Here is a 21,295-nt window from a genome sequence, read left to right on the forward strand (position 1 = left end):
AAACGGAGCCCCACCCCACCTCATCCCTGTTTGGACCAGGGATGGAGGCAGGGGTGGAGGTTAAAATTCATCCCCGTGCGGGGATGGAGGTTCGAATTTTGAGATGGGGTGGGGGTGGAGACCTTGTCCCTCGCCTCCCCCCAATCCATTGCCATCCCTAATGATGAGCAACCTTGGGTGGGGCTCCACAACTAACCTACCTTATGTAGCCCACCTCTAAAAGCTGCGGTGGGTTTTGATTTGATGCCTTCGTCTTAGCACCATCATAAACCACTCTCGCTGGCCGAGTTTATTAATTATTAAAATTGAAAAGGTTTTGCCCCCACAAGATATTCGTTCATTTTTATGGGTGACTTGTGACTGTCAACAAGTTGGTTAGACATCGAGTCCGGCATCCCTTGCCCCCAAGATGGAAATTAGGTGAAATCTCAAGTAGGGGTGTCAAAGGGTCAGGTTTACCCCTACCCGACCTGAACCAGACCCTATAAGGTCTGGGTATGGTAATAAATAAGAAGACCCAATTAAGACTTGGATCTGGACTAGATACCATACCCGAAAATCAGGACTAAGTCTGGTTTCACCTCGGTCCGAACCAAACCCGGACCTTGACAACCCTACTCTCAAAGGGGCCTCAAGGATTTGTAAGATCAGTGATAGGGGATTTTCCCTTGGCCTAACTAGAAAAACAGAAAAAGTTATTAAAAGGGCACAAAAGCAAAACAAACACACACCTAATGATCTCTGTCTCAAGAGATTGCCATGAAAAAAATGCAACTTCACCTGTCTTGTGCCCTACAAATTAGAGGAGACAGAGAAGCTCAAACTTGAGTAATGGTTGCTGCAAAATTGAGCTATGTTATTTCTTTTTTATATTTATCGAGGGAAAACAAGCGGTGGGCTTTGAGAGAGTCAAAGAGGTTAAACCCTTCAACCCCTCGGCCCTTGCCCACCAAGATGCTATCTGCTTTGTTCATAAGGCAAGGGATGCACACCTCGAGTATCAAAATTGTAACATCTTTTAACTTAATGTCTTAAGCCAACCCATATAACCATGTATCCAGAGCCTTTTGTGGGTTGAGCTATGCCATTTTCATGTCTTACAAACCAAAGGATAGAGAGAAGCTCGAAGGCCTCAAATTCAATTGAGCGTTACCGGAAAAATGACATGCATGCCAACTAAGGATGTAAAGGGATCAAATTTTATCCAATACCTGACTGAATCCGACTTTGTTTAGTCAGATATGGTAAGCCAAAACCATATCCGGTTATAATCGGATATAGTTTTGACTTTTTATTGAATCTGATGTTTTTTTTTGGATTTGATGGATATCCACATTTGTTTACATGTAAAAATCTGGATTTGGTAGGAGAATATGAATCCAAATCTAGTCGGCCAATACCTAATTAGTAAGATCTAGTATTAGCCACATTCAACCTGAATCATTTAGACAGCAATCTTTGAGAAATGACAACATCAATCCTACAACAGCTGTCTAACTAATGATTAGGGTTACCAACGTGGACTAATGCTAGCCACCCATATCCATCAATTATACAACTAGAATTAACATAAATTTTCTGACAGCATATGTGAAAAGGCAAAGATCCGTTTTGGACTTTTTTGGGGATTATATATCTTGCAAAGGTACTTTAGATTGTCTATGCCAACTTTAGTCTTAAATAATCAATGTATTTTATATTGCGTGAACAAAACTTTTTTGATGCTACTAATGGTAACTAGCATTAGCACATTATTTTAAGCAAAAAATAAATTCTTCTCTCAAGTTCTAAATTAAATGACAATCAAATAATTTTTATATAGATTCAAGTAATTATCTAAATAAACTTAATCATAATTTTTTATCATGATTGTTGATTATAATTACATGCTTGTTTCTAATTTCAAGTATAAAAATATTTATAATTTGATTCATTTATATATGCTTAAATATTTTAATTGATTATTTATGATTTTATATACTAGTTTAGAATATTGATTTGATCATGAAGATTTTATTTGCATATTTAAATTGACATATTGTATGATCATATATAAAAGTGAATAATTTTTCTTGTTATTATGATTACTTTAAATAAATTAAAATATAATTTGTTTCTTATAAAACAAAATAATAAAATTTTATACTTAATTGTAATTATACGTGTTCAATTAAACTTTTTTATACTATTTAAATTTTATAAAGTTTATAAGTTATTTTTAGTATCCTGTCTACAATTTAAAATGCTGTCATATTGATTGTGAGCACATAAGAGATTAATTAAGAGACCCTTGGATTCACTCTACCTTCGTAAGACCCGTGGGTTTGGACCCAAATCTGACTTTGAAGTACCAATACTAAGTCCGGGTTTGTCTCCCACTTGACCTGCCATAGAAAAAAGTGTATCCAGATTTGATTTAGGAGCACGTAAACCAAACTGGACAAAATAATATATTTTTTATATTATTTACATGGAGAAATTTGCATTAAACTTGAGACATACCTAAGTTGTATGAAATTTCATAAACTATAAACAGTTCAGTGTGCCAAATTCCTTCTTTGTTACCAATTTAGGTCCCATAGGACTCAATATGGGTCGAGATACCAGATGTATGATTTTTTTTTTGTTTTTTTTGCTCTCAACAAAATACTTAAAATAAAAAAATATAAAATATAAAAAAACTATTAAAAGAAGAGCAGCACTGCATACCAACAGGGAGATCCCGCTTGTCTGGTAGGAACGGCTAGTGCATGCCACCTTGTGTTGGGGAGTTGCAAGTTCGAATCCCAATGGTATCATTGTATAAACTGGCAGGGGTCTACCCTATAAAAAAAATAAGAGCAGCACTGCATGCTATCTGCTGTTAACCATCCATCTCAACATTTTTTGAAATAAACAAATAGGGGTGTCAACCTATCGGTTTTGGTTCAGAATCAGGTGAAACCAGACTCGGCCTTGATTTTCGGGTATGGTATCAGCTTCGAATCTAAGTCTAATTGAACTCACCATAAGAGAAACCATATCCAGACCCGATAAGAACTACATTAACAAGACTTGGTCTATATTCAGTAAAATAATATTTTTTATCATTTTTACATTGAAAAATTACGAATCTTAATCAGAACTCGGATCGGGCACAAGTCTACACAAGTCTGTTATAAGTCAACCGATCGTTTCTCCCAGCAAACTAATTAAAAAAAACACACAAAAGAAAAGATGAGAAAGAGCGCAGCAGCTGAAGGATTCCTTGTTTCCGTTTCCGTTTTCCCATTTTAGCGTGAAAATCGTCTTTCAATTTAACCCACATCATCCCTCACCTTCCCCTTTTTCAGCAAAGATCCTCTCCTCTCCTCCCTACTACAAGCAAAACAACCACAAGCAACGAATTCTTTTCCTTTTTATATCAAATTCAGCGTTAAATAAGCCCCTCTCTCTTTCTCTCTCTCTCTTTCTCGCTCGCTGAGGCTGCGATGGCGGCCCTCCGCCGGGTGCTGAAGCCGCTCGCCGCCGCCGGAACCGCCTCAGCCCGCTGGTTCTCCGCCGTGGTGTCGGAGGGAGATAGCCGAACGGCGGCGATTTCCCTGAACCCACACGGAGAGCCACCGATGCAGCGGCAGCAGCAGCACCGGAACGTCCAGTGGGTGTTCCTCGGCTGCCCCGGTGTTGGCAAGGGCACCTACGCGGGCCGTCTCTCCCATCTCCTCGGCGTCCCCCACATCGCCACCGGAGATCTCGTTCGCGACGAGCTCGCGCAGGCCGGCCCCCTTGCTCATCAGGTACCGCCTCCCTCCCCCTTCCGTTCCAATTCGACGGGGTTTCCTTGATACCCATTTCTTGTTGCCGCTTCGTTTCTGTCAATTCGTGCGATTAGGACAAATTCGTGAAAATGGTGAAAAATGTCTCTTTAATTTTTTCTTTCATTAGAATTGAGGTGGGTGGGAGTTCTAATTGAGGTTTAAAATGAGAAGAATTTGTAGGGAAGAAATCAAGAGATGCAGAAAGCTTCGCTTCAGCGTGAGTCTTTTAGGAAATTTAACAAACACTTTTTGGGTGCAAGCGCATCAACTGCAAAAGCACCAAATCTTGTGCAACCACTTCAACAATCGCAAACATACGTCCAAAGAATGCAATAGAACGTAGAAAACCACAAGAGAAAGCAAGACAGGGGAGACACAGACTGAGTTCTACTTGAAAAGCCATCTCCAAAAGAAGAATACAGAATTACGGGGATGGGTTGTCGAAAGAATCCACTATGTGAAAACTAGGTTACAATCCTATTCTCAAGTTCTGAAGCTTGAGAATTGACCCCTCTTGCATAGAAAATGACCTTTTCTTGCTCTCTTGATGGTCCAAGTAGCCCTAGGTTTCTCTTTCTCTTATCTCTCTCTATCACGCACCTTACAAAGAACCACTCTCCCTAACTCTTTTTGTAAAGAATAAAGGTGTAGAGACTTTAATGCCCACTTCTTAAACATTGTAAAAACTGGACCTTCATAATTCAAGCCTTATATTTGTCTCTCTACAAGAGGGAACTCAAGAGGTGGGGCCACCCACATGAGATACAGTAACCCAATAGAATTGAACTTAGATTGACATGGTTATGATTTTTGTGGATCTTAGATGAGTTGGTTTTGTAAAAAAAAGTGATACGGTGATGAATTTTTTTTGTGGGTATCCCTTTTTTTCGTGCTCATGTGATGCAAAATTCACACTATTCATGTTCAAAATCCGGTTATGACCGCTCATGGACATCTTTGTGTGGGATGAAAAAGACTTTCTAGGCAACACAAGATTTATCATTTTGTGGATGAAGTTGTGTACTTATTGTTGTCTCGACTTTTTCCCATTTGCAGCTAGAAGGAATTGTCAATAAAGGCAAGCTGGTTCCTGATGAAATCATTATAAGCCTTTTGTCCAAACGTCTGGAAAATGGCCAAGCAAAGGGTGAATCAGGATTCATCCTTGATGGCTTTCCAAGAACAATAAAACAAGCGGTGAGCATCTATTGGATAAGAACCTTTTACTTACAATTCATGATGAGACTCTTCTCGGTAGTGTGGTACATGGCATTCTAGTTCTTGATAGCTATGATAGATCTGCAACTTTTAAAGAAAGAATGCTTCTTATAGAACTTGAGAACATTTTCAACTTCACGCTTCACTATTCGTGTTCTAGGTGCTCCTTGGTTACAGAATGATTTTATAAAAAAAATGAAGAGAATCTTTTCCAGGTCTTGATATTGCCAACTTTGCATGAACATCTAAACAAAATTACTGCTGTTTCTAATGCCAAGTTCTATGTACTAATCTCCTCTTTGGCTCCACCAAGATAATTTCGATGCAATATCTGGATTGCATGAATACGAATCTATAGTTGTTTTTGCACTTTCAACCTTGTGTTGTGTTCTTTCAGCATGTAGTTTTTCAGATAATTTCTTTTCACATATACTCTTGATGTTCGTGGATGACCAGCATATATTAGATCTGTATGCCTCTCTGATATTCTTCAACTTTTAAGAGACTGTCTTTATGTAAAAGATTGTTTGTTAGTGGATTTTCTGCTGGTAATGGTGACATCTTTTGCTTTCATTTGATTCTGAGTGTACTGATTTGGTGCACAACCTAGCTTATTATACTCTGTTGAGGAAAAAAACAGGAAAAATGCTAGTGGATAAATAGTTAAGGTTCACCTATAAATGTGCACAACTGACTGGCTTTTATGTCTACTTGTTCGTGTTCCTGTCTCTACGTACTTCGATGCTCATCAACATTAAATTTATATGAGTGCCTTCTGAATAGACTGTTTTGCCTAGGACATGCCACATATGATATATTGACTTATTATGATTGTCTCACGTTGCATAGATCTAATCTTTCATCTTGTAGTATGTACTGTAATATATACATTTTCAAATTTTCTTGGCTTCAAAATAACTTTCCTTTATACTGAGAATATGTTTCCTTGTCTATTGTTTTGGTTTTTATCCTCTATTAGAATTGCGTTTTCTTGGATTTTAGACACCAAATTAATGGAGGCCTCTTGAACCTTTCTAGTGCTTGTAGGCTATATCACTTGTAGTCTTCTGTGACTGCATGTATGCAACATTATTATGTCAAAAACAGCTCTATCTTGTATGCTATGTGCAGCGTGATCCTCCTACATGATGATGAACATGCTTTTGTTTGTGTCATTAGCTGTCTGATCAAGCTAAAAAACCTCTCTCAAATAATAAGTTCTTGCCTTTGGATTGGATTGTCAACCTAACTGGAAGAATCCAGCTACCAAGGACTTGATGAAGGCTGAGTGCCTTTATAATTCTAATGCTCTGGTACTATGTTACCGGGACACGCCACTTTAGGTGGCGTACCCATGTCGACACGGGTACGGGTACCGGACACACCATTTTGCGTGTTTTATATTATATTATATTACATAATAATATTTTAATTATATTTTCAGTATATAATATATATTTTAGATATATAATATATATTTGTAATGAAACAAACGGAAATACAAGAGAACCCAATAAGGGTTAAAGAGAACACAAAGAGAGTGCACACACACTAGTCCACCGAGGGACAATACAATCACAAAAAGAGAATAACCTTAATAGCACAACACATGCATGCAATAGCCACTAAGGGCCAACACAAAAGATTAAAAATATAAGTTGATTCATAAAATGCTTAAGTATGAAGGAATACAAAGGGGAAAACTCCTATTTCCAATACAAAGAAGGGAGAGTGGGGGCAGCCCTGTAAAAGTATCTTTAACAAGATACTATAATCGATGGAAAGATATTCTTGAGAATAAATGTATGAACATACACACACCAAGAACACTTGGAACACTTGTGCACAAAAGCACAAAACACGAAATCACAAATGTGCAAATGCACTCATAAGATTCATAAACAATAAAAGGTTGGGCAATATTCCCCAACACCCTTCTGAGAATACAAGAGGGAGTGCCCATATTTATAGGGCATTAGGAGACCTTGGAAGGGGCTCCACATAGTCGTTGGAGCCCCTCCAACAGTCACAAATGTGACCGTTGGAGGGGTCCAACGACTAGTGTGTTGGGCCCCTCCCAAGGTGAGTACAATGCATTTATTTAAAAGAAAAGAAATAAAGAAAAAGAAAAATACAAAACATATTCTTGAAAAAGAATGTGTAAAATGCCTAAACTACCCCTAAGACTAAAGATAGGAATATATATATATATATATATAATAGGTAAATACATATATATAATATATGTATATGTATTACCTTATATATATAAAATATATATACGAAATTACAAGTTTGATTTACATAATTTAACACCCCCCCCTCAAACTTAGGGCAAGATGACCGATAGTTTGCCAAGAAGGAAGTTGAATCGCGGAGCGCACAAGGCTTTAGTAAAGAAATTTGCCAACTGATATTCGGACGTGACATAAGGGAGATCAATGACTCCTCGGAGATATGCTTCACGAACATAGTGACAGTCCATTTCGATGTGTTTAGTCCGCTCATGAAAGGTGTGATTTTTCGCAATATAGATTGCACTCTTGTTGTCGCAACACAGCTTGGTGGGCCCTTCGTGGGCCCTTCTATTGTGATCCCCATGTCTTCTAGCAGTTGATGAATCCAAACAATCTCCATGGTAGTAGTTGCCATAGCACGATATTCAGCTTCAGTTGAAGAGAGCGACACCTTTTGTTGCTTCTTGCATCTCCACGAAATTAGTGAGTCTCCTAAAAATACACAGAAACCAGTGGTGGAGTGACGATTATTTGGGTCACCTCCCCAATCAGAGTCAGTATAAGCAATTAATTTTAAATCGGATGAAGAGGACAGAAAAACTCCCTTATTTAGAGTACCCTTTATGTATTTTACGACTCGCAAGATGACACTCATGTGAACTGATGTAGGCGCATGCTGAAACTGACTTGCAGTATGGACTGCATGGGATATATCTGGTCTGGTAATACTCAGATACATCAATGATCCTACAAGCTGTCTGTAGGGTGTAGGATCTGAAAGAGGAACCCCATCATCAATTTTCATTTTTGCCCCTACTACTGCAGGAGTTTCGCAAAGCTTCTCATTTGTAATACCTGACCTATCAATGATCTCAGAAGCAAGCTTAGTTTGAGATAAAAAGTATCCTCTAGGAGAGTATGCTATTTCAATCCCTAAAAAGTAAGTTAGAAAACCCAAATCAGACATTTCAAATTTATCTTTCAAGATAGATTTTATACTTTTAACCCCGTTAGAATCACTCCCAGTGATGAGCATGTCATCAACATATAATAATAAAATGACAATCTCTGCATTGGATTTTCTAACAAATAGAGCAATGTCAGTAAAGCAAGAAACAAAAACCATTTTCGATCATCACAGAGTTAAACCTATCATATCAGGCCTTGGGGGCTTGTTTTAGACCATAAAGTGTCTTTTGAAGGCGAAACACTTTCCCCTTGGGAGTCTCCATTCCAGGTGGAGCATCCATATAAACTTCTTCGTTTAAATCACCATTTAAAAAAGCATTTTTAACATCCATTTGATAGATGTTCCACTTGTTGATAAAAGCAACGGTTATAAGACATCGGACAATGACTATACGAGCTACATGAGCAAAAGTTTCTTCATAGTCAATACCATACTCTTGACTATATCCTTTTGCAACTAATCGAACTTTATATCTTTCAAGGGATCCGTCACTTTTAGTCTTTGCTTTGAAAACCCATCTGCACCCTATTGTTTTCTTACTTTTAGGAAGATTTTGAAACTCCCAAGTTTTAGCTTTTCTCAGAGCTTAAAGTTCATTGTCCATTGCACTAATCCATTCAGGGCACTTTTGTGCTTCTTCAAAATTTCTAGGTTCTATATAAGAATGAATGACACTAAAACATGCCCTATATTTAGGTGAAAAAGAGTCATAGGAAATGAACCTAGAAGGAGTCTTTCTACTTCTTTCGGTTCTACGAGGGATTACTTCGCTCTAAGAAGCACTTGGACCAGTATCATCATATCTTTCAAGAGCACTTCTAAAGTTGTTTCGATCTTTATGAGTATAGGTGATAGGGTCTCTAGGTAATCCTTCATCAATATGTTGATGTGGTGAAGGGAGCAAGGGGATGTTTTCCTCAGTTTCAAATTCATTTAGGTTACTTTGATCTGACTCATCATCATTAGGATCATCGTCTTTATTAAGTAAATCAAATAGAAAAGAATAATCCACATTCTCGTTATGAGATTCACAACGTTCGAATCCACTAAGATTTTCCAAAAAACTCACATTTCTGAAAACATACAATTTATCACTTTTGACATCATAACAACGAAAACCCTTTTGGGTTAGGCACAAGGAATGGCCTTAGGAGAAAGTTTGTCATTCTTATAAGAACAAAACATTTACATCCAAAGACCCTTAACCTGCTATAATCAGGTTCCTTCTCGTATAATTTTTCAAAAGGAGAAGTTTTGCCTAAATTTTTCGATGAAAGTCTGTTTATCAGATAGACAGAGGTAAGGGCTGCCTCAGCCCAAAGATTCTTTGGAATGTTTTATGAAATGAGTAAAGTCCTAGTTGTTTCAATGATGTGCCTATGCTTTCGTTCGGCTAACCCATTTTGTTGGGGGATTTTCAGACAAGATTTTTGGTGAAGAATACCAAAATTTTCAAGATAACTTTTGAATTCATTTGAGATGTATTCTCCTCCAGAGTCGGACCTAAGGATTTTTAGGGATCCATTGAATTGATTTAAAATCATCATATGAAAACTTTTAAAAGTTGAAAAAACTTCATGTTTATGTTTAAGAAAATAAATCCAACAAAACCTAGTGTAGTCATCCACAAAAATCACATAGTATGAAAATCCTTCCTTTGACATCACAGGAGCCGGACCCCATACATCAGAATGGACAATTTCAAATGTTTTTGTCGTAAACATGGATCTTTGAGAAAAAGGCAAACACTTCATTTTTCCAAGAATACATTCATTACATATAAAATCACTTTTACAAAGATGTTTAATAAAAGGCAAATAGGAAATTTTAACAATATTGGGGTGACCTAATCTCTTATGCCATACATGAATATATTTGTTTTGAATAACATTACAAAATTGACTCTTGGGAACTTGAAGAAAATCAACGTAGTAGAGGTCTCCTCTTCTAGAGCCTTCCCCAATCAATCTCCCGGACTGACGATCCTGTATCCAACATTTATTAGAAGAGAACTTTATATCGCAACCATGGTTCGAGAGTTGAGAGACGGAAAAAAGATTTAAATTAAGTTTTGGGATAAGACGAATTTTTGGAACAAAAAACTCTTGTCTTTCAAAATTGCCTATTCCTTTAATCTCAAGAGGTGTTCCATTCGCGGTTGAGACAAAGGATGGAAGAGAATTTTTAAAAAAATTTGAAAGAGAGCAAGTACTTGGGGTCATGTGAAAGGATGCCCCGGAATCTAAAAGCCAAGATGTCTTACCAGGGGAAGAAGATGACATGGTGGCTCCGGAAATGCCTCCCTTGAGAAGTGGTTGCAAAGCTTCTACGATTTGTTGAAGGAAAAGAGACTCACTTGATGGAGGTCATTCTTCTGCTTGGGATGCCATAGCCGTTGCAATTAATTTCTTCCATTTAGGACATATAGGTTTGATATGTCCTGGTTCTTTACAAAAGTGGCAAGTCAACTTGCTATAGTCCCTTTTGCCATACCGATTATTTCCTCCTTGGTTCTTGAAATGAGAAGGTCTATAGGTCTTCACGTTATTCCCCGGTCTTGACACGACATTAATCATTTCACCATCTTCTTGAGTAGAAGAGGTAACAAGAATGCTAGGATTATTCTTGCTAATCCCCATACGGGTTTCTTCACCACTTAGCTTGGTGATAACATCTTCAAGGGAGGGAGATATAAAAGCGGAGAGAAGAGAGGACCGAACTTGTTCAAATTCGGGTCTAAGACCATTTAGAAAATTGAAGAACCGGTCTTCCTCAAGTTGTTTGTGCCTTAATTCGATTGCTTCTCCACTCCATTTTGGTTCAAGGATGGCAAGCTCGTCCCAAATAGAGGATAGTTCGGCAAAGTACTCCCGAATGGTCATATCATTTTGTTGGAGGGTCAATGCCCTCTTTTGGAGAAAGTACTTGTGAGATAAGTCTCTTGAAGTGTACATTTTCTCAAGATACAAATGAGGGTTTCAGTCCTAAAAAACTATTTAAAACCTCAAAATATAAAAGCACAGTTTTGCCCATTTTAAGTCCGCAAGCACTGTATACACCTACGATACACAACCGTATCTAGATACAATATTGATCTCTTGCATTGATACAATATGTATCGTACTGTATTGTACGATACAAACAACCTTGGTGAAATCCCGCTTTCTTTCAAATAATTTTTAAAATCATTAAGACAAATATTCTCCTCTTGAGTTCGACCAAAAGATAACAATATTTGTTTGAAATCGATTTTGCACAATGTTATGAAATTCTTTGAAACATGAGAATACATCATATTTTTGCCAAAGAAAATAGATCCAAGTATACTCAGTATAATCATCAATAAATATAACATAATAAGAAATTCCTCATTTTGACATGACCGGAGCTGGTCCCCATACATCCAAATGAACGAGTTCAAAAGGTTTAGTAGAGATAAAAGTTCTAGATCTAAAAGAATTTTTTTTCATTTTTCCAAGAATACAGTCATTAGATATGAACTAGTCTTTCAAAAACAGAAAAAAAGATAATTTAAATACATTAGGGCGACCTAATATTTGATGCCACACAAAAATATCTTTTTCTTTAACAAAATTACAAAATGGTTTTTTTAGAAGATGAAGATAATCCATGTAGTAGAGATTTTTCCTTCTATAGCCTTCTCAATCAGTTTTCCTGATTGGCATTGTTGCACCCAACATTTGTTTGATAAGAAGGAGACCTCATACCCATAATCCAAAATTTAAGAAATTGATAATAAGTTAAAATTGAGCTTTGGAACAACTCTAACTTTAGGTACTTGAAATTTTTTCGAAATGTTGAGAAAGTTTCAATACTTTTAATTTCTAAATTAGTTCCATCAGCCGTAGAAACACAAGAATTATAAAATGTTTTTGTACATTTAGATAAGAGGGATTCTAAAGGAGTCATGTGAAAGGAGACAATGGAGTCAAGAATTCAAGAAAGCGTACTTGAAGGAGAGGTAGTAGATATGGCAACACCGAAAGTAGATGTGAAGGAAGTCTTAAGGAATAGTTGTAATGCTTCGGCTAAATGATGAATAAAATCCTTAAGGTCCCCTCCTTTCATGATAGATTCATCACCTTTTTTTGGGTGGTGTCTCTTCAACGGTTGCTATCTTTTTTTTGAGCTTGGGACACTCCGGTTTGATGTGTCCAGGTAAAAATATTCAGTAACTCTCTTCCCTTCTCCATTATTATTCTTCAAAAAATGGGGAGGTTTGTATGCTTTAACATGATTGTCGGGTCTTGACACGGGTAGAACCTCCTCACTCTCTTTAGTCATGCCAAGTCGGGTCTCGGCTTCGGCTTGGTACACCTCTCTAAAAGCATTATCAAGAACGGTGGTAGTGGTCCTATGTAAGATATTGAACCTAACTTGCTCAAATTCGGGTCTTAACCTAAATAGGAACATAAACAAGTGTTCCTCCACAAGTTGCTTTTGCCTCATTTCAATAGTAGAGCCTTCCTACTTAGGTTTAAACAAAACCAACTCATCTTAAAGAGGTGAGAGAATCATGATAGTCTATGACACTCTTATCTCCTTGTTTAATCATCTGAATTTTCTCTTGAAGAAAATATTTTCGTGCCAAATCTTTTTGCAAAAATCTAAGCTTCTATTGCTTTTTTGAATTTGACTATACTTGTCGCAATTTTGAGATCCATACTTAGAATTTGAGCATTTTCAACTTTCCTATCTTCCACTTTGATGTGGTATTCTTTTGTCACCATCTTTTTTTGTGAGTATGAGTTGTGGTTTATATATAGTACCACTCACATACCCCCATAGCCTTTTGCCTTTAATATGTTGATCCATAGCGGTGGCCCACATCAAATAGTTAGAGTCGTTTAGCTTAAATGTGACTCACCGTCATGAATTCTTTTTCGCCCATGTTGATAGAGAACGAACCAAGGAATGTGGAGAATATTTGGAGAAGCTTTTACACAATCCCAAGAGCCTTGATACCATGTAATAAAACAAGCAAAAATACAAGAGAGAACCCAATAAGGGTTAAAAAGAACACAAATAGAGTGCATACTGCATACACACTAGTCCACCAAGGGACAATACAATCACAAAGGGAGAATAACCTCAATAGCACAACACATGCATGCATTAGCCACTAAGGGCCAATACAAAAGATAAATAATATAAGTTTGATTCATAAAATGATTAAGCACTGAGGAATACAAAGGGGAAAACTCCTATTTATAATACAAAGAAGAGAGAGTGGGGGCAGCCCAACTAGCCATCGGGCTAGCCCCCAACAGTCATATTTATGACCATTGGGAGCAGCGCAACAACTAGTTGGTTTGCCCCAACAGCCATATTACAAATTAAATATAAAAGAAAAAAAGAAAGAAAATAAAATAAAAAGAAAAACAACTTCTACTAGGCCGACACCTATTACATGAGTGAAATGACTGAAATACCCCTAATGAGTATTTCGGTTTGTATAGAACAAATATATATATACAACACATTATTTAACAATATTTTTAGTATACAATATATTATATTCAATTTATTTTGGATATATATATATATATATATATATAGCCGTGTCCCCATACCTACATTTTTTTGAATTGCCATGTCGTACCCTCCATGTACCCTCACCCGCACCTAGGTGACATAGCTCTGGTCTGATTGTCCCCCTAAATATAAGAATCCAAATGACAAGGACTTGATGAAGGCTGTGTACCTATGTGACATAGACACAATAAAAGGCCCCATGTACCCATATCAACACCGGTGCCGGTACCGGGCGTAGCACGGGTACGTGCTGGGCTTGGGTCGGATCGAGTCCAACTGAGACCCAACCCGAACCCCAACTCTCTCTCTCTCTCTATTCTTTTCTTTTTCTTTTATTTTTTTCCCGTCTCCACCCTAACCAGTGGGAGAAGAAGAAGAACAAAGAGAGGAGGAAGAAAAAGAGGAGCAGAAACAGGAAAAAGGAAAAGAAAGAAAAGAGAGAGAGAGAAAGGTACCTACCTCCTCCTTGCTTCTTTGTCTTCTTCTCTTGCTTGTTCTCCTTTGTATACAAAGAGAGAGAGAAGGTACGGGGTCCTCCTCCTCCTTCATCACATTGAGAGAGAGAGAGCAGCATCAACAACAACGACTTCTCGTTCTTCTTCACATCGAGATCGAGTGATAGAGAGCAGCAGCAGCGGCTCCTCCTCCTTCTCATTCTTCTTCTTCACATAGAGAGAGAGAGAGGCGGTGGGAATGGAAATGGGGTTACAAAGTGCCCCCTTCCCTTAAAAATTAAAAGACAATTTCAATCACCCCTTGTTTTAAAAAAAAATCATTTTACCCCTTGTAAAAAAGAAAAGACACAAACATCCCCTTTGAAACATTTTTAAATGAAACAGACATCCCCGACCACACACACACACACACACACACACACACACATATATATATATATATATATAGCTGTGTCCCCATACCCACATTTTTTGAACTTGCGGTGTCGTACCCTCCATATCAGCAACCGTACCCGTACCCATGTGTCATAGCTGTGTACCTTTATGTTCTGGTCTGGATGTAATTTTGGAATAACAAGGCACTTGGACTAATTTGTTATATATCCCTTGTGTTGGACAATTTCATCTCATTTAGCCTTTTGGTAAATGTGAGAGATGGATCACGGTTAGTTTTATTGAAATTGGTGTCATTTTTTGCTGGCTGAAACAGTTAAATCAGCATACTGAAGAAAATGGTGTTTTTTGAGCACCTGTGCTACAAGGTGTGATTTGGTTTCATCTTTTGATGTTCTGAAAATGTACTTAATGTGATAGCTGACTTGCCTTAAAGCAGCTACTAATGAGTTAACTGTTAAATCAGTGAATTATTGGGGAGGAAGTGTATGCACCACTTGGCATGAGCTAGTTTCTGGTTCTCTTGTCATTGATTTTTTCCATTTTTTAATCCCTTGCAGGAAATTTTGGATGGAGTAACTGAAATTGACCTGGTGATAAACCTGAAGCTCAGAGAAGATGTATTGGTTGCGAAGTGCATTGGGAGAAGGATTTGCAGCCAGTGTGGAGGGAACTTTAACGTGGCATCCATCAAAATGGAGGATGAGAATGGTAGACCAGGGTTATGCATGGCTCCTCTTCTGCCACCCCCACACTGTGCATCAAAGCTCATCACTCGTGCAGATGATACTGAAGAAGTAGTAAAGGAACGGCTCCGCATCTATAATGACATGGTAGTGTACAGGATTTCATCTAACCCTTTGATCTGTTTGTTTTTCCCATTCCCCCACTTTTTTGCATTCTGTGTGAAGATTTTGGTAGAACTATGTCAATGTGTGGTGTTCAAGATCATAAAAGTGCTTTGTTGAAAAAAAAACTAGCAGTATTGGAATTATTAAAGTCAGATCTGTTTCTTGATGCTGTCTGACTGAATTTAGTACTTTGGAGTTTAAAAGAGGCCATATTTTTTACTGTCCATATATTGCTATTTCTGCTGTCATCTGACTGTTCTCATGATTCTGTTTGTGAAGTTCACCAGCGACTTGGTGGTTCTTACCTCACCTCTTGAGATTATATCATCAACGTAGTCCACAATTCTGAATTTCTCCCATGTGTCTTAGCCTTAGGTGTATGGTTCTCTTATTTCATTATCTTTGAAACCCTGATGACATTATCATCTTGCCGAATTGCTAGCAGGGGATCAAATGGTTCCTTTTTTGGTTTCTATGGGTATCTTCTTTCTCACAATTTTTGGGAACAGAAAGTGCTCTGGATTGTTACTTGTATCATTCTGTGAAGTAATACACCAAAGTTGGTGATTATCTTTATGCAGGGCCAGCCTGTGGAGGAATTTTATCGTGCTAGAGGGAAACTGCTCGAGTTCAATTTGCCAGGTGGTATCCCAGAGAGTTGGCCAAAGTTGCTGGAACTTCTCAATCTTAAAGACCATGATCATAAGCAGAGTGCTGCAGCTTGAAATTGCACATTGATGAGGTGAGTTGTAATCTCGTGCAGCGTATGAAAACATCAGTAAAATTTTTTGAATAAAGTTCACAAGTTTAGCTACCATCCAAGAGATTGGCATTGGGCATTGGATTTTGGTAGTTGGGTTGGAGTTATACAATTGATTTTGCTGCATGTCGCCTCAGGGTGTATATGCACAAAAGTTGATCAGAAAAACTTTTCTTAACTTTTATTGCTTTATCATTTTGTAACCATCCAAATATTGGCCACATTAAGATGAGTTTCTTTTTATGTGCTGTACCACCGTTATATTTTAAGTACTTTGTTATTGACCCATAGGAAGACCAACATGTTCAAAGTTTTGAAACTGGCTAAAATAAACGATATATAGACTGTTTTTCTTGAGAAAAATTGTTAGATTTATGAATTTCAGGTGATGGAAAGGGTAAACTGAATGTGTAGTTTATGGGAAAGCTGGCAGTGAATTGGGTAAAATATCTTCCATTGCTAGTGGACCTACTTCATTCTTTACTATTGAAGGCATGTAGAAAGCTAAACTTTAGTCTTATGAATACAGAAATGATAGATCTGTTGATAATTTAGTTGCCCCATGTATAGTTCTTCCATCTTTGTTGGTTTGTCACCAATTAGTTGGCATTGATGCTGCTCATGTAATTGTGCACAAGTTAAAAATCTTAAGCTTGCATAATAAAGGAAAACCCAATATTTTGCAAATTGGGTTACTTTGCTTGCAGGATAATATATTTTAATGATGGTTTCTGATTCCTTTAGTCAGCCATAAAGCAACATATGACAACCCCCTGATAGGCCAACCACATGAATTAGCCACTAAGCATTCATGAGAAAGGATGTAGTCAACTCCATACTGATATTAGGAAGGATACATTTAGTCCCTAAATCTAAGATGACGCCAGCCTGTCACCACAACACTGACACTATTTTAGTTGTCTCAAATAAAAGCACAATCAAAAGGGAAAACATTGGGAAAGTAGCAGGGTCCAAGGTAGCATACGAGAGAGAGAGAGAGAGAGCACTCCCAAGTTGCTTTATTCCTTCCATGGTCAAAAGGGTGTAGGAAGAACAAGAGCTACTAGTTTTCGACTGGGCATGGCTTCAGGCAAAGGCATAGCCTTCGGAAGCCTTGGCAATCTCTGCCGGAGAAGCCTTCAGTGTGGCAGATAGTTCTGCAGTTTCTGTCACTGAAACACAGTCCATGCAACCTCCTACTTTGGTGATGAACAGGTGCTTGCCTTTACATTTTCCGCCTACCCTGTTAAATGGCTGGGGAAAGAATTAGCTGACATTGCAAAATTATGTAATAGTGAGGAAGCATTTGGCTTGAGAGCTATGTAACAGGGATTCGGCTAGCAGGGTGCCGCACCTGCGTCGACGCGGGTGCGGTCAACCTGACCCTGGGTGCGTTGACCACACCCAGGGTCATTTTGGTCCAATTTTTTTTGGATTTAAAAAAAAAAATTGCCCTATGAAATGGGCTGCGGAATTTAAAAAAAAAATCTTGTGTGTGTGTGTGTGTGTGGGGGGGGGGGGGGGGGCGCTGCTCCCCTATAACCCCCCGCCAGGGGCGGGCCCCCTGGACCCCCTCCCGCGGTCCCGGACCCCCTTTCTGCAAGGGCAAAAACAATGAATCAGGCTCCACAACTCATCACTTTCATCTTTGGAGACAACCATATAAGATAAAAAATGGTAAAAAGCAAGTTGGGCACACATTCAGATGTACATCTAAAAAAAAATCGATGCCTCTGCAAACATAAAACAAAAGGCTTCTCATGAAGAGGGATCAGTCTAGGAAGTTAATAAGTGTGTTGACTTGCATAGCCATCTGCAGGTGTTAACACATGACCATAAAATACACCCTTGAAGTTTAAAAATGACTTGGCGGTTCCATGCATTAATGGACACCCGTAGCTATTTTTGCAATTTTGTGTAAAAATAAGTTACACACTTATTAGCTGTGCATTCAAAATGCACAATTATTAATATGTTTTCCTAATAAAAATTACTAAAATGTCCATAATTGTGACAATTAATACACCTAATCACCATATCAATTTTTAAATTTGTTAGGGGCATAAAATTGTGGTGAACTTGCTAACATGCATAAATGTCATGGACCTTAACAGCTACCATACATTCATACATACATATATATATATATATATATACATTTTTGCCCCTGCCGCACCCCCGCACCTAGGTTTTTTGGAAGTGCCGAATCCCCACACCCGCACCCATGTGACATAGCTTGAGAGCATAGGAGAAAATCTATAGATCATATGGACAGGAAGAGACTCCAGAAAGCCTAGAAACGATTCATGATAGAGGAATAGCCAATCTGTTTTCTTTAAATCCTGTATTTGTGAGTGTACTTCATGTGTTTTAGGGAACTTCTTGTATGCATCCAAGTAGGACTAAATCTTGGCAAATTAAATCAGTATTAAAAAATATATGATATGAGTGATATCAAGCACTTGGGATGGATACATGAGAGGTTGAGTTTCTAATTCGACTCCCTCATTTTGCTTGTTGCTTTCTGCTCCTTTCATGGTATTAAAGCCATAATGGTCTATTGCTGTGTCTGTCTCAAAGTTTGCTCACCTTCTTCACCCATGGCTTTTCTGTCTATAGGACCTTCATCGTTTCCTTCATCATCAGCCGCACGAGCCCCTGCAATATGATAAAATGCATTCTGAAGCTTCATTTTGGATAAGTTAAGATCACAGCAATTATCCTTTGTGGCATTCACAAATTGAATCTGTCTTGTACAACCAAGAACTAATCAAGTATGTTTGTTGGGTCTCTTCTTGTGTCACTCCCGTCTAAGTGGAGCCACAAACGTTTAGCCTGGAAGATTTAATCAACTTGCACTAAGTTGGATTAAGGCAACCTTAACTGAATGAGTTCTCAGCCAAATCATTTGTACACTAACGTCCAGATACACGTGTTGCATTAGAATGATTCCATGCGTTACAATCTAGCCTGTTCATACTTGAAATGGAAAAGAAACCACAAGATGTTAGAAAGATAGAAGTATGGCTGACTATCTCAATCATGTCAAGTTTCTTGTAGAATCTTTATATATATAGCCTACAGACATATTTAAGATGAGGATCTGAGCCCCACATTCTCTATGTAGAGCATCACAAGTAATACAATATGAGGGGCATACATTCATGGTTGGCATTGCTGCAAACTTTTCCATACAAAATATTGATCATCTTATTCTCCTACATACTAAAGGGAAAATCATTTTTACTATGAACAAAGTTTTATATGTTCCTGTCATTAAAAGGGTTTTAATATTAGTTGAATTGTTTTTGTTTTGTGTAATTTTCAAGGGAAAGTGCTGAGCTGGCCTTTTTTTTTTTGCTTATGGGTGAAACAAACATCCAACCATGATGGTGGAAAAGTGCCATGCTAGTATAAGTGGGTCTCAGTTTTTCTCATCATCTTTCTCTTTTTCTTTGCAAATCCCTTAATACCCCTCGCCTGTATGAAAGGAATTTCATGGGAATGTCTACTGGCAGGGTTTCTAGAAATCTGTTCCCTTTCGCATGGAAGAGTGGGAATGAAAGAAACAGGTCCTAAAGGCGATGATTGTATGTTTAAGTCTAATAATTTTTATTCTTGTATAAAGGAACTTTTGAACACACGTCATAAAGAAACACATAAGAGATTAGCATTTTGGTTTATACCTCACTAGCTTCCTCATTGCCCCAATTAACAGTTTATCAACAGCGTAGCAGAGAGAGAGAGAGAGAGAGAGAGAGAGAGAGAGAGAGAGAGAACTGCAAAGCAAGCAGAAGGGGGAGCGGAAGGCTTCTAATGATCTTCGAGGAGGCCATTGATTTGATGGAAAACTCACTTCCTTGACGATGCTTATAGGAAGAGAAAAGGGCTCGCTCGCATCCAATAGTGATATGAATGGCCAATTTGGGAGAAATTAACTCGGCCATTCTTTTCTGATGAAAGGCAAGCTGGAGTTAGGCATACCCCTGCTAGTTTATTGAGAACTATATGTAACTGTACCAATGTTATTAGTATTGGTGCACATCAGCAGAAATTGATACGCTTCACCCCTGAATCAGCTATTTTTTAATAAATGTAAAAATATTAAAAATTAATTCTTAATATTATTTTAATAGTTTTAACACGTGTCATGTTATGATTGACACATAATATTTTTATTTTTTGGCCAATACAGAATGATTCACTTGAGTATCGGTATTTGCTGATACAACTGAATGGGTGGCCAAACGATTCAGGGTCGATACCGATACTGACAACATTGAACTGTACAATTAACTATCATGTACGAAACCAATCCAGGGGTTGGTTTAACTCGTTGGCGTTCCTCACCCGCAAGTGCAAGATGAGCCATGTAATAATTTACATGACCATGAACAGAGCTAATCTTCATAATGTAGGGTCTATGTCGTTACTGTGACCCCGGCCTCCAATTATCTCTTTAGTTCCTGATTGGATGCTATTGAAGACCAAGTTTTGTTGTGAAACCCTTGGAAATGTGCCCATTTGGATAACGTAAATCTAAGTTTGTGAAAACCTGGCAACCTTAGGTACTGTTTGGATGACACCCAAACCCAAATTTTTTTTTTTCGTTTTTGTTAGATAAATAGTGATCGACCATTTTCCAAACATCCACTGGTCGGAAATGACCAGCCACCCCCTTTTATTTGGTATTAAGGTTTTTTTTTTGTGTTTTGAATTGGCGGGCCATTTTCCGGCCAGGAAATGGGCAGGCCGTTGTTGCCCGACAAAGGAAGCACTAGCCTGACCATTTTCTAGCTGATGGTTGTCTCGAAAATTATTTTATTTATTTGTTTGTTTAGAGTTTTGAGACCAAAAATCATCCACACTTGACAGGCAAGCTGGGATTAGTCCGACCCCACCAGTTACACAACGTACCCTTGGGTTTTGAACTTGCAATGTCCAACACATGGTGACGTTTACTAACAGCTCCTACAAAACAAGCGGAGCCCTTACACTTGCTGAACCAGGTTTCTTTAGAAACCTGGTTTTGCCCTGTCATGCAAATAGGCCCTTTGT

At 38.0% G+C, this 21,295-nt stretch overlaps 1 protein-coding gene across 1 annotated transcript; it reads left to right on the forward strand.

The window, feature by feature from the left end:
• Positions 1-3,232: 3,232 nt before the first annotated feature.
• LOC149817900 (putative adenylate kinase 6, chloroplastic) lies at positions 3,233-19,558 on the forward strand. Its single transcript, XM_089984236.1, has 5 exons — positions 3,233-3,776; positions 4,854-4,994; positions 15,187-15,459; positions 16,059-16,219; positions 18,857-19,558. Exons 1-4 carry the CDS (start codon positions 3,471-3,473, stop codon positions 16,200-16,202), a joined length of 864 nt encoding a protein of 287 aa, XP_089840362.1. The 5' UTR covers positions 3,233-3,470; the 3' UTR covers positions 16,203-16,219; positions 18,857-19,558.
• The last annotated feature ends 1,737 nt before the right edge of the window (positions 19,559-21,295 follow it).

Source organism: Nuphar pumila, chromosome 13 (genome assembly GCF_984573655.1).
Source record: "Nuphar pumila chromosome 13, dmNupPumi1.hap1.1, whole genome shotgun sequence".
In the NCBI taxonomy this organism is placed as follows: Eukaryota; Viridiplantae; Streptophyta; class Magnoliopsida; order Nymphaeales; family Nymphaeaceae; genus Nuphar; species Nuphar pumila.